This window comes from Schistocerca nitens, chromosome 4 (assembly GCF_023898315.1).
Source record: "Schistocerca nitens isolate TAMUIC-IGC-003100 chromosome 4, iqSchNite1.1, whole genome shotgun sequence".
Lineage (NCBI taxonomy): Eukaryota > Metazoa > Arthropoda > Insecta > Orthoptera > Acrididae > Schistocerca > Schistocerca nitens.
The window spans coordinates 196,842,944-196,855,181 of NC_064617.1; the positions used below are offsets into that span (position 1 = coordinate 196,842,944).

The 12,238-nt window shown below is 40.8% G+C and overlaps 1 protein-coding gene across 1 annotated transcript in view; it reads left to right on the plus strand.

The window, feature by feature from the left end:
- LOC126251661 (C2 domain-containing protein 3-like) overlaps positions 1 to 12,238 on the plus strand; it is a 71,878-nt gene that overhangs the window by 55,553 nt on the left and 4,087 nt on the right. The window contains exon 11 of the mRNA XM_049952232.1: positions 8,555 to 8,820. Within this exon, the coding sequence (XP_049808189.1) occupies positions 8,555 to 8,820 (266 nt within the window). The remainder of the gene's footprint in view (positions 1 to 8,554; positions 8,821 to 12,238) is intronic.

Below are 12,238 nucleotides of genomic sequence, written 5' to 3' on the forward strand. Positions count from 1 at the left end.
TCCTCCCTGGGGACGTATGCCTCTGCCTCACAGGTTTGGTCCAAGCTCCGTAGCCTTCTGGGCTGCCAATGACTGTCAACTGTCCAGGGTCTTAACCTCCAAGGTGCTCTTTGCACTGATCCATTGGTTCTCGTGGAACACCTCGCAAAACTCTTTGCAGTGGCATCAGCATCCTCTTCCTATCCTACTACCTTCCTCTGGCAGAAGCGCAGAGTTGAACAGACTCCCCCTCTGTTTCATCCTGCACCATGCTGAGCCGGATAATGCACCCTTCACTGAATTGGAATTCTTGCAGGCTCTTACCTCTTCCTGAGACATGGCCCCAGGCCCGGATTCAATCCACAACCAGATGATCCAATACTTGGACGTACCCCAGAGGCAACATGCCCAGTGTCTTCAACTGCATTTGGTTCGCTGGTGCTTTTCCATCACAATGGTGAGACAGTATAGTTATCCCCGTCCTTAAGCCCAGGAACAACCCAACGCCTCTTGACAGCTACTGCCAAATTCCCCTGATGAATATACTTTGTAAACTGCGCGAGAGGATGGTCAGCTTCAGATTATTTGGGTACTCGAATCTCAGTGCCTTTTGTCCCCATATCAGTGTGGCTTCTGGGCAGGATGCTCTCCAACTGACCATTTACTCAGATGGGAATCAGCCATCCGATAGGCCTTTACTCACGGCTGGCCCCTTGTCGCAGTCTTCTTAGACCTACATAAGGCATACAACATGCCTTGGCACCATCATATTTTAGTTACCCTCTGTGACTGTGGCTTCTGTGGTTCCCTTCTGACTTTTATCCGCGAGCTTTTATCTCACTGTGTTTTACGGGTTTGAGTTTTCACTTCACTCAGCACCCCTCAGATTCAGGAGAATGGTATCCCACACAGTTTGTGCTAAGTGTCACACTCTTCCTTATTTTTGATAACAGGCTGACAAGGCTGCCCCACATTCGCCACTTAAAGACTACATGTATGCTGAAGCTTAATGCTCTCTGTCTCCTGGCCTACACATCTTGGGGTGCAGACTGTTCCACTTTTCTCCATCTTTACCGTGCTCTGGTCTTGTCCAGACTAGATTATGGCAGTCAGGTTTATAGCTCAGTAGCTCCTTCCACTTTGAAACTGCTTGACCCTGTCCATCATTGTGGGGTACGTCTGGCGATTGGTGCCTTTCGCACTAGTCCCATTGATAGTCTCCTCCCCTAAGCGGGGGTTCTCCCTGTACCCATACAACGGAGCAAACTCCTTGTTTCTTATGCAGTTGCCATTCGCCAATTCCCTGACCATCCTGTGCTCTTTGTCAATGAGGGATGTGTCCCTCCTAACACCCACCCACAGGTGGGACTGCCGGTTGGCCTGTGTCTCACTTCCCTTTGTCGGGATCTCCATCTCCAGTCACTGGACTGCACCCTGTGTCTTTCCTCCCATATCCCCCCCCCCCTCTCCCCCCTTGGATGGTGCCTAGATGCCTAGACCACAGGTTAGGACCAATTTACTCCAGGGTCATAAGATCTCTCTCGCGTCTATGGTTTTCCAGTGTTTTATATGTGCCATCCTTGCAGAGGTCCAGGGTGCCACCATCTTTTACACTGATGGTTCTAAGACTATTGATAAGGGGGGGATACACTTTCACGTCTCCTGCTGGCTTCGAACATCAATTATTGCTGGGATTATGTAGTGTGTTCAGAGCAGAGCTTCTAATCATTCACAGGGCCCTCCTTTTTGTATCTCAGGCCTCCCTCCACAGTGTTTTAATTTGTTGAGACTCAATGAGCAGCCCACAGGCTATCGACCGATGCTACTCTCGTCACTCTTTGGTCTCTGCTATCCATGACCTCCTCTCTGCCCTTAAGGGTGCCGTCTGTTCAGTTCTTTCTCTGGGTCCCAAGTCATGTGGGCATCCTGGGGAATGAACTGGCTGACAGTTTGGCTAGAGAAGCAGATACTTACCATCCATTTCCTTTCATGATTCCAGGGAGTCTACTGCAGTTTGGTGCTCTGCCTTCTGCTCCTCTTGGAAGGAGTCCACTGTTTTATGCTGTTTACTCATTGATCATACCCAGCTCACCCATTGTTCCCACCTACATAATGATCCATCCTCACAATGTGGTTGTGGAGCCAGAATGACAATATCCCACATATTGGTGGAATATCCCCTTCTTTCGGCCCTTCATTTTAAATATAGTCTTCCTGATTTCTTAAATTTAATATTAGCAGACAATCCAAGGATGGTTGAACTAGTGCTCAGTTTCCTCCGTGAAAGTGGTTTTTATTTCCAGATATAAGGATCCACTTTATTCTTGGAGCAGGGGCAGATTGGTTGTGATTGGGACTTCTTTTCCAGTCTTCTCGGTCTGTGACCCCATGACCGCCTCCTTTTTTCCAGTTTTTAGATTTGGTCTCACCTTTTATGCCTTTACTGTGTGTGTTTCGTGTTCATTATTTTATAATTTGACTCCCCTAACTGGATCTGTCTACTTTTAGCAGATCCTCTTTCTTCTGTGACTAACTTTGGAATCACGGGACTGATGACCTCGCCGTTTGGTCCCATAACCCCTCTTAATTAATCAATCAATCAAGTGCACTTGGGAGGTGAGAATCTAAGAATTATAGTCAAGAGAACTTGCGATATGCAAGATATGAATAGAGAGTAACAGTGAAATATAACTATCTTATTATTCTGTCTAATAAAGAGGGAGAAAATTTCTACTATCAAGTGGCAGCAGATACATATATAAACAGGAGATTACATAAACCCTATCTTTTGAAACTTGATTTTCTGGCAAAAAGGACTATGCAGGAATTAAATGAAAAGTCATTTTGGATGGAAGGTCATAGGAGACATGGTAGAACAGGATGTGAAGAATATTAATAGTTGAAATACTTTGCATGTCTTACTTTTCTCCTAGCCCTCAAACAAGAGAGCTACAGTTCCAAAAATTAAATATTTTTATTTCCTTCCTTCGCACTTTCTTAAAAGGATTCAGAGCCTGCAGAAACTAACAATTTAGAATATTTTGTTTTAAAGATTTAAGTTTATTGGGAGATTGTAAACTGTTATGCAAGTCAGTGTCTTATAAATTTGTCTAATTCCATTTTCTTTCTTTCATTTGCTATGATTATCTCATCCCTTCATTTTTCCATACTCGTAGTCCCGCTTCATTATTTTTACCCAGGGAATTAGATGCTACTGCTAATCTATTTGAAACTGTGTAACACCTTTTGAGAAAATTTTTTGGTTCTAGGATGATATTATTAGTGAATGTTTACAAATAAGTAGTTGTCAGTTTTGTGCATCTGTTAAGTTGTATAATAATGTAGTGTAAGCTGACTGGACAAAATATTGGTCACACCCTTAAAATAATGCATTGATTTCTTCGGAGCACTCCAGATCTTGTAGAGCTGGCACCTGATGGTCAACTGTCCCTCCACAACTCACCTTAGTCACGGAAGTGAGGTGGTGCAAATGTGTCAGATGTTTATATGGAATCAGCACTCCATCTTCAGGCCATGAGTGGCCTACCGGGACCATCCGACCGCCGTGTCATCCTCCAAGGAGGATGCGGATAGGAGGGGTGTGGGGTCAGCACACCGCTCTCCCGGTCGTTATGATGGTATTCATCGAAGCCGCTACTATTCGGTAAAGTAGCTCCTCAATTGGCATCACGAGGCTGAGTGCACCCCGAAAAATGGCAACAACGCATGGCGGCTGGATGGTCACCCATCCAAGTGCCGGCCACGTCCAACAGCACTTAACTTCAGTGATCTCACGGGAACCGGTGTATCCACTGCGGCAAGGCCATTGCCTTATATGGAATCAGCATAGTAAAATTCACTAGTGGTGAAAAGTTATGCATAAGCACAAAAACACGACAGTGAAAAGAGAAAGGTGAGTAATCACCCAACGTCACTGTAAATATTTACCTACGAATCCTACTTGTTCGCTCTGTACAGGAAAGGAGTACTCTGTGCTGTGAGTAGTAGTGTAACAGAAAGGAAATCACAAACTGTGTGTAATCTCAGTCTTATTTGTCCATGCATAGTGAACAGAGAGTAGTCTCTTGGTGAAGTTGACAACATAATACCACAAAGGTGCCATTTGGATCCTGTTTTGCAGGGTAGAATTCTTGGCTGCCTGGAATAGGCCAGACAAAGGCCAAAGTCTCAGTATCCTTGGATGTGCCACAGAATGTCATTTTGAGGCTTTGGAAATTGTTTTGAGACCCAGGAGATGTCCGCCATAGGCTGGTACGAGGTCAACCAAAAATAACCAACCTACGGCAGGATCGATATTTGGCCAAACTGCCCAAAGAAATTGGAGTACATCTGCAAGACAGTTGGCTGCAGAGCTTGCAGCTGTCTCAGAAGTTACTGTTTTCCAACAAACTGTGTATCAGAGACAGAGAACAACACGGCTGTTTGCCGTATGTCTATCCGTGCACATTCTGCTCACTCCAGCACAGAGATGGACCCATGTATTGTGGAGTCAACAACATCAAAATTGGACCATGAATGAGTGGAGGAATGTGTTCTTCATAAAGGAATTCTGCTTCAGTTGGAAAAATAATTCTTGTTTCATATTACTCTGGAGATAACCTGGTAGCCAGTACAACACCAGGAACATCATGGAAAGATACCTGTTTGGTGGTGATGGTTTCATGGTGTGGAGAGACATCATGCTGAATGGCTGTATGGAGCTGCACATCTTTGTTTGGGGTTGGACGAATATTGTAAACATTTTGAGGTAGAGAGATAAGGTACTTCTACCACATGTCGCCGTTTCAGAGCTGCAGTTGGTCCAGACTAAGTCTTCATGGACGACAACACCAGTCTGCATTGAGCTGCTCTGGTGAATGAACTTGTTGAATGTAAAGGTATCTGTCACGTGGATTGGCCAGCAAAGTCCCAGTATTTGAATCGTATAGAACATGCCTGGGATGCATCAGAGAGGTGAATTGCATTCAGTCTCACCGAAGACACTTCCTGACCTCTGCACCACTCTTGCTAAGGAATAGGATCGACTGCCAAAAGAGCTCTTGAACCATCTCATAGAGAGCATGCCATGTTGCACGTTGCTGTGCAGCATATTTGGTTGTTAGGGAGAGCCATATCCCCTGTTGGCAGCTCATTTTACTGTGGAAGAGATTTCCTAGTTGTGTTATTTTCTTACAAATATGTATCTTAGCTATCAGATCATTTCTAAGATTATGTTTCATGCACTGTGGAAGCCAAGTGTCATGTGATTAAGCTGTAGCTTGTTCATTAATCCATCTGATACCCTGATAAAGCTATATGTCCTCTTTTCATGATTACACGTAACTTTAGGACACTAGTGTAGGCTGACATGCAGAGGTGACAGAATTGAGGTATTGTGATGAATGTGTCCATGACCACACCATGAAGAAGTAATGAAGTCATCAAATTTTGTGGTGTAGCAATGTGGACACCCCACCCTCTCCCACCCATGAACCATGAACCATGAACCATGGACCTTGCCACAGTGGGATGAAGTGCATGCCCCAGCAATACATAATTCCATACCATAGGTGCAGCATAAAGAATTTAACAAAAAGGTAAACAATAAGGAGATGGGGTGTGGATAAGTGGAAAGTACTAGATAGAGGTGGTTGTTTGTTAGGCAATGTAGATCTGAAGCAGGGGAAAAGGGTACAGTAGAAAACAAATTGGTAGCTTTGAAAAGTGAAAAGGGGAAAGGAGTAGAGGATCACATAGGTAAAAAGACAAGGTCTAGTGGCAATCCATGGGATAACTCCAGAAACATTGAATTTAATTGGCGAAAGAGAAAATATGGAAGTGCAGCAATTGAAGCATGTGAAAGGGAATACAGACATCTAAAACAGTGAGATTGACAGAAAGTGAAAATGGCTACGCAAGAAAGACAGGAGCACAAGAGCAAGGCTGTAGAAGTACGCATAATTAAGGAAAATATAGATGCTGAGAAGCAAGTGTATGAATATCAAGAGCTCAGATGTTAAGTCAGAACTGAGCAAAGAAGGAAAAGCTGAAAGGTGGATGGAATATATATCAAGGGTCTATATATAAGGGGAGCAGACTTCAAGACAATATTACAGATAGAGAGGAAGAAGTAGGTGAAGATAATATAGGAGATATGCTACTGTGAGAAGAATTTGTCAGAGCACTGGAAGACATAAGTGGAAACAAGGCTTCTGGAGTAGATAACATTTCCTCAGAATAATTGAGATCTTCAGAAGGGCCAGCTGTGACAAAATTATTCCACCTGGTGTGCAAGATGTTTGAGGCTAGTGAAATACCCTCAGACTTAAGGAAGAATGTAAGAAGTCCAATTTTAAAAAATATTGATGGTAATTATTAATAGAAGAATGGAAAAATTGATAGAGGCCAACATTGGGGTAGATCAGTTTGACTTCCAGAAAAATGTAAGAACACATGAGGTAGTACCAACCCTACGACTTATCTTAGAAGATAGAGTAAAGCATTAAAGAAAGGCAAGCTACATTTACAGCATTTGTAGGTTTAGAGAAAGCATTTGACAATGTTGGCTTGAGTACCTTCTTGAAATTTTGAAGTTAGCAGATGAAAAAAAAAAGTTAGCAGATGAAAAATAAAGGCACAGAAAGATTATTTACAGCTTGTACAGAAAGCAGACTGCAGTTATAAAAGTGTTAAGGACAAGAAAAGGAGACTGATGGAAGTGATACGGGGTTGTAGCATATCTCTGATGTTGTTCAGTCTGTACGCTGAGAAACTGTGAAGGAAACCAAGTAGAAAATTGAAAAGGGATTAAAGTTCAGGGAGAATAAATACGAAGGTTTTTTGATGACACTGTCATTTTGTCAGAGATGGCAAAAGGACTTAGAAGAGTAGTTAAACAGAATGGAAGAGATTATAAAATGAACACCAGTAAAAGTAAAACAAGGGTAATGGAATGTTGTTGAAGTAAATAGGGTGATGCCAAGGGAATTAATAAGGAATTGAGTCACTAATAGTAGTAGGTGAGTTTTGTTGTTTGGGAAACAAAATAAGTGATGATGGCTGAAATAGGGAAGATATAAATGTGGACTGGCGATAGAAAATAAATGAATCTCTGAAAAAGAAATATGTTAACACTGTATATGAATTTAAATATCAGGAACTCTTTCTGGATGTGTTTGGAGTATAGTATTGTATGGAAGTGAAAGGCAAATGGTAGGCAATTCAGACAAGGGAAACGTAAAACATTTTGAAATGTGGTGCTATAAAAAAAAATGCTGAAGATTAGACGGGTTGATTGAATAACGAATGGCGAGGTACTGAAGTGAAGAAATTTGTGACACATTACTAAAAGAAGGGGTTAGTTGATAGGACACATCCTGAGGCATCGAGGAATTATCGATTTGGTAATGTAAGGAAGTGTGAGGGGTAAAAATTGAAGAGGAAGATCAAAGTTTGAACAAAGTAAGCAAGTTCAAATGGTTGTGAGTTGCAGTAGTTATGTAGTTATGCAGAGACAAAGAGGCTTGCACAGGGTAGACTAGCATGGAAAGCTGCATCAAACTAGCCTTCAGAATGACAACGATGACACCACCACCACCACCACCACCAACAACAACAACAGTAGAACACAACACAACACAACACAACAGCAGCAGCAGCAACAGCAGCAATGTGGACTGCGCAATTTGTCTACAAGGAATGGTGTACCATTTTCAACCATGTGGCGCCTCATAAGAACAGTGGTCTTAAGAGATTCTAACTGACATGAAGCGAAGATAAGTGTCACACCTTGTCAGTGTATGCAGGTGTATTTCAAGCAGTTTCAGGGTGAACATTGTGAAGTGAATTGCATGCAATGGACATTTGGACTTGGAGTTGTGACTGGACATTGGCAGGCTAGAGGCATGTAATGTGATCTGATTATTTGTGCTTTTGTCCCTTTTCAAATGATGCAAGGTGTCAAGTGCACTGATGACCCACTAGACACTTAACCTTCAGTGTGATTGGATGGTGTAGTTCTGCATGGAGGTGGTTCTCTGATGTTTGGATGCGTTTTTCTTACCATGACTTTGGTCCACCCATTCATGTTACTGAGAACCAGGATATTTATTTCAACATGATTGGTGTGCAAGTGTGGCCTTTCTATATCTTCATGATGAGAATGCTGTTGACACTCCCAACTGCCAAGGTGACGACAACCATGTTCACAGGACTGCATGCATGTATTCCTGGTTTGATGAGCACCTTATTTCCTCTCGACTGTCCCATTAAATCTGCATGTCTTAATCCCATAGAAAATGTCTAGGACTATTTGGAACATGAGGTGAAATATAGTAATCAGCATACCCACAATGTGGTAGTCTATGGGATCTAATCATCAATGAATGACCTCAGACACTTGTGGACTCCTTTCCTCTCTTAATTTTTGACCTTCATCAATGCTAGAGGAGGTGCTACATGGTGGTGTCTTCTGGGAGTGACTTAATTTTTTGTCCAGTGTGCTTAATCTAATTAAACTTATAAAATCATTTTATAAAATAGAATTTGCCTTCACTTTATTCAATCTTTACTACAGATCAACATCACACCACTTGAAAGTCTGACCAGATTCAGCATTCAACAGCTGTCCGAAGATTATCAGAAACTGCCACTATTACAACAAGCAGCATCATTGTTTGATACCGCAGGCATAAAACATAATAAGAGTAAGATGGAAACGAACAGTATATCATCAGTGGATCATTCTCTTGAGGGTATCCACTGCCCTACTGCATCTGGCTCTGCGATACCTGCCCTTGACGATTTTGGAGACATCTCCTCATTTCTTTCAAGTGCACTTAAGTGAGTTTCTGTTTATTATATGATTTAATGATAAAAGTTTTCCAAGGCATTTGCAACCATAATTTCATCCACATGACATTATTTAGTTTAGAAAGTCAGGTTATTTAATTAAGAAAGTGAATAATATATACATAATCAATGATGGAATTTTCAGATCTCATTAGTTCCCCAAGGATGTTTATTATTATATAGTTAATTTTAATTTTGTTTGAAATCTAAAACATCAAACATCATTATTATATTGATTTCTTGGACAAGCATTTGGGATGCATATAAAAATTGTGAACAGTTCATACACGGTGTTATGGAATCTATACATATGTTTGACAGAGATGGGATAAATTTGAAGTTTAATGTTCCATTAACTCACTCATTAGCATTAGAAAATTAATGGGGTCATATTTATATGGCTGAGGGTGCCACACTGGCAATTGCTGTACGTGATTTAAGAATGCAGTACCTAAGCCATAATGGACAGCTGGGGATTTGAATCTTGCTCATCTTGAGTATGAGTACGGTTAAGACAACTTGACAAGCTTCGATTGTGGTACAGTCAGAAAAGAGTGCATTTCTGTTGGCAGATTGTGATTCATATTTTGGAGTGTTTTTAAACCTGGATGCAACAGTGACAAAAAAGAGGTGCACCTATCAGTGATTAAGCATTTATATTGAACTGTGGAAAGTTGTTGAAGTATGTTTGTCAGAGGATGCCAACCTTCTCAAAATGGCAGCACAGTTTATGCTCATACAAAGACAGAAATAAAATGTTCTGTCAGTCAAGATTGCACATTCTGTTTGCAGTAGAGTTCACACTTGCTCCTATTTAATGAATTGCTCAGGCATGACTCATGACCATTGTTCACATTTTCAATTGTGCTATTACTCTTCTCATAAATTACTGTCAGCAGAATTGAAGTTGTGAAGAACGGTTTTATATTGTGTCTAGATAGCTCAATTGGTAAAAGCATTGCTTTTGAAAAGAAAGGTTCCGGTCGTACTCCAGGCACACAGTTTTGTCAAGAAAGAAGGGAAGGCTGAAAAGATACAATGTGAGGGAAAGAGACTTGAAGACAGTATCATCAAAAGGGAAGAGAATGTGGATAGAGATAGGATGAGGATAGTGTACTGTGAGGATAATTCGACAAAGTATTGAGGGACTATACAAGCAAGCTGGAGAGGAAAATATTCATTCGGAACTATGAGATCTTTGGAAAAACAAACCATGATAAAACTTTCACATGGTATGTGAAATATAGGAGACAGACAAACTACTCTCAGACTTTAAGACAAACCCAATAATGTCAGTACTAAGGAAGACAGGCACTAAGAGGCATAAGTATTCCAAATATCCATTTAATAAATCATGGTTGGAAAATACACACATGAATTATGTGCAGAAGTGGCTCCTAGCTAACCTGGTGGAAAATCATTAGTGACTTATTTCAGTGTTTTGTGGATCATAATTCTTACCTCTCGCTATGATGTGGAACAAGTGAGTTTTACAGTGATAGGACATATTCTAAGTGGAAAATGTGGCAACTTGCTGACCATTTACTTGATTTCTTAAGTGATTTTGTGATGTGGCTACAGTAATTTATACAGGGTTATTAGTGCAGTGGAATAACAATTTTACATTTTTTGTGATTCTATGCCATAAATTTGTAACATCTAACTCATAAGATCAATGCTGAAAATTCGCCGATTTTATGTTTCTTCCTAGTAAGGTTTACCTTGTTTCTACATTCTTACTCGATGTCTCGGCATCCTGTTCCTGCCATTGACATTTGATGTGAGTAAATGAGTTATAAGTGGCACAAAAGAAAGATGATTTGTACCACTAGTGGTGGCAGAGTTGGGGGAATATTTAGGTTGTTGTTGAGAGGGGAGACACAAGAGAGGATGTTGATGTAATCCATGATTGGTGTTGCCAACACAACTTACAACATTTGGCTTCATTGCGCAATTGTGATGCAACTAGGTTGTGGCATTTTCTTGTGCCACTTATAACTGAAATCTTGTCTTTTGCATGTACTTCTGGCATACTGTATTCAGTAACAATATTGATCGTAAACTTTTTAAATTCAAATACTTGAGTCTCAAAAAATTTGCTTGCTCAGCTTCAAGAAAATGTTGACCATTTCTGAGCTCTTATTGGCTGGTGACTTGTTGCATCACCCAACAGCCAGTGCAGCCACCATACCACACTAACACATGTAAAATGAACTTGCCTGCTAGATGTGTGGTAAGAGATAGTGGCCCTTTGATAGCAGGAGTGCAGGTAGGGGTGGTAGCATTTTGGGAAGTGCTGAAAATATACTTTTCATACAGGTCGTGCTATGGCAGAGACATCGCACAGAAATAGGACAAGGGTTTTAAAGACTTTTGTGGTCAAATGTGACATGATACTGTTGCAACTACTACACACACCACACATGTATGTTCTTTGCACCACACACTGTAGATCATAAAGATTGGCGGCAGTGATAGGCATGAAGCAAAACTCTAGCGGCTGAGCTTTCCTTAAATTGACATTTTACACGGTGTACAGAAATTCACTATGCCGACTTCTAATGAGCTTGTAATGTCAATTGTGGGAGTAAACTCATTTTTTCACATCCCTGTTTCTCTCATCAAGAGAAGAGAAACACACAGCCCACATGTTGGATTCCAATCCCTTTCAGTGTATTTCACAGTTTTTGGTTTAATTCACTATGTTCATAAATTTTTGCTTTTTTTCTGGATGAGCACAAAGGAAAGATCTCTCAAAAACGCATGTTTTGCCATATAATTTGTGGTCATAACGTGTTGGAAAATAGCTTGATTACACCCAGATAGCAATTTCAATTTTTGGGAAGTTTTTTCTTGCTGTTAACAACTGTGATTTTTTAAGATCTGATAAAATTCATTACCACAAATTATTGTATAAACTCTGTATTGTACATTTAATTTCCTTCATTTTTACAGATTTTATAAAATGTAGTGGAGAGAATTTCAATTTGTAATCATATATGCCAATTACAAATGTTTTTGCTTCTATTCTGGAGATTTTAACGTTTTCTGTGATTTTGCTTTTTCTTTGATTTTGCGTCTTTTAAGTCTGGACAGCATGAAAACATAGAAAAGGGGTTTCACTGTAAGTACCTCTGGGGTTTCAGGAGCCAACTATGCAGAAACTACAAGACATACAGAAAATAGACAGATATCAGTGGATAGGCCCTGCAAGTTTTTAACTTGGATTACAGGTGCTTATTTTGGGCACTATTTGTGATGTGACAGATCCCAACACAATCCCAGATGTGTCCCAACATATCATGTTGTTTATGGTTTTCTGCAGTTCTCGCTTCCGTGTGTCATTGATTTCTTCGGGCTCCTGGTAGATGATTTCTAGCTCATTTTCTTTGCACCTCCTAGCAGCCAG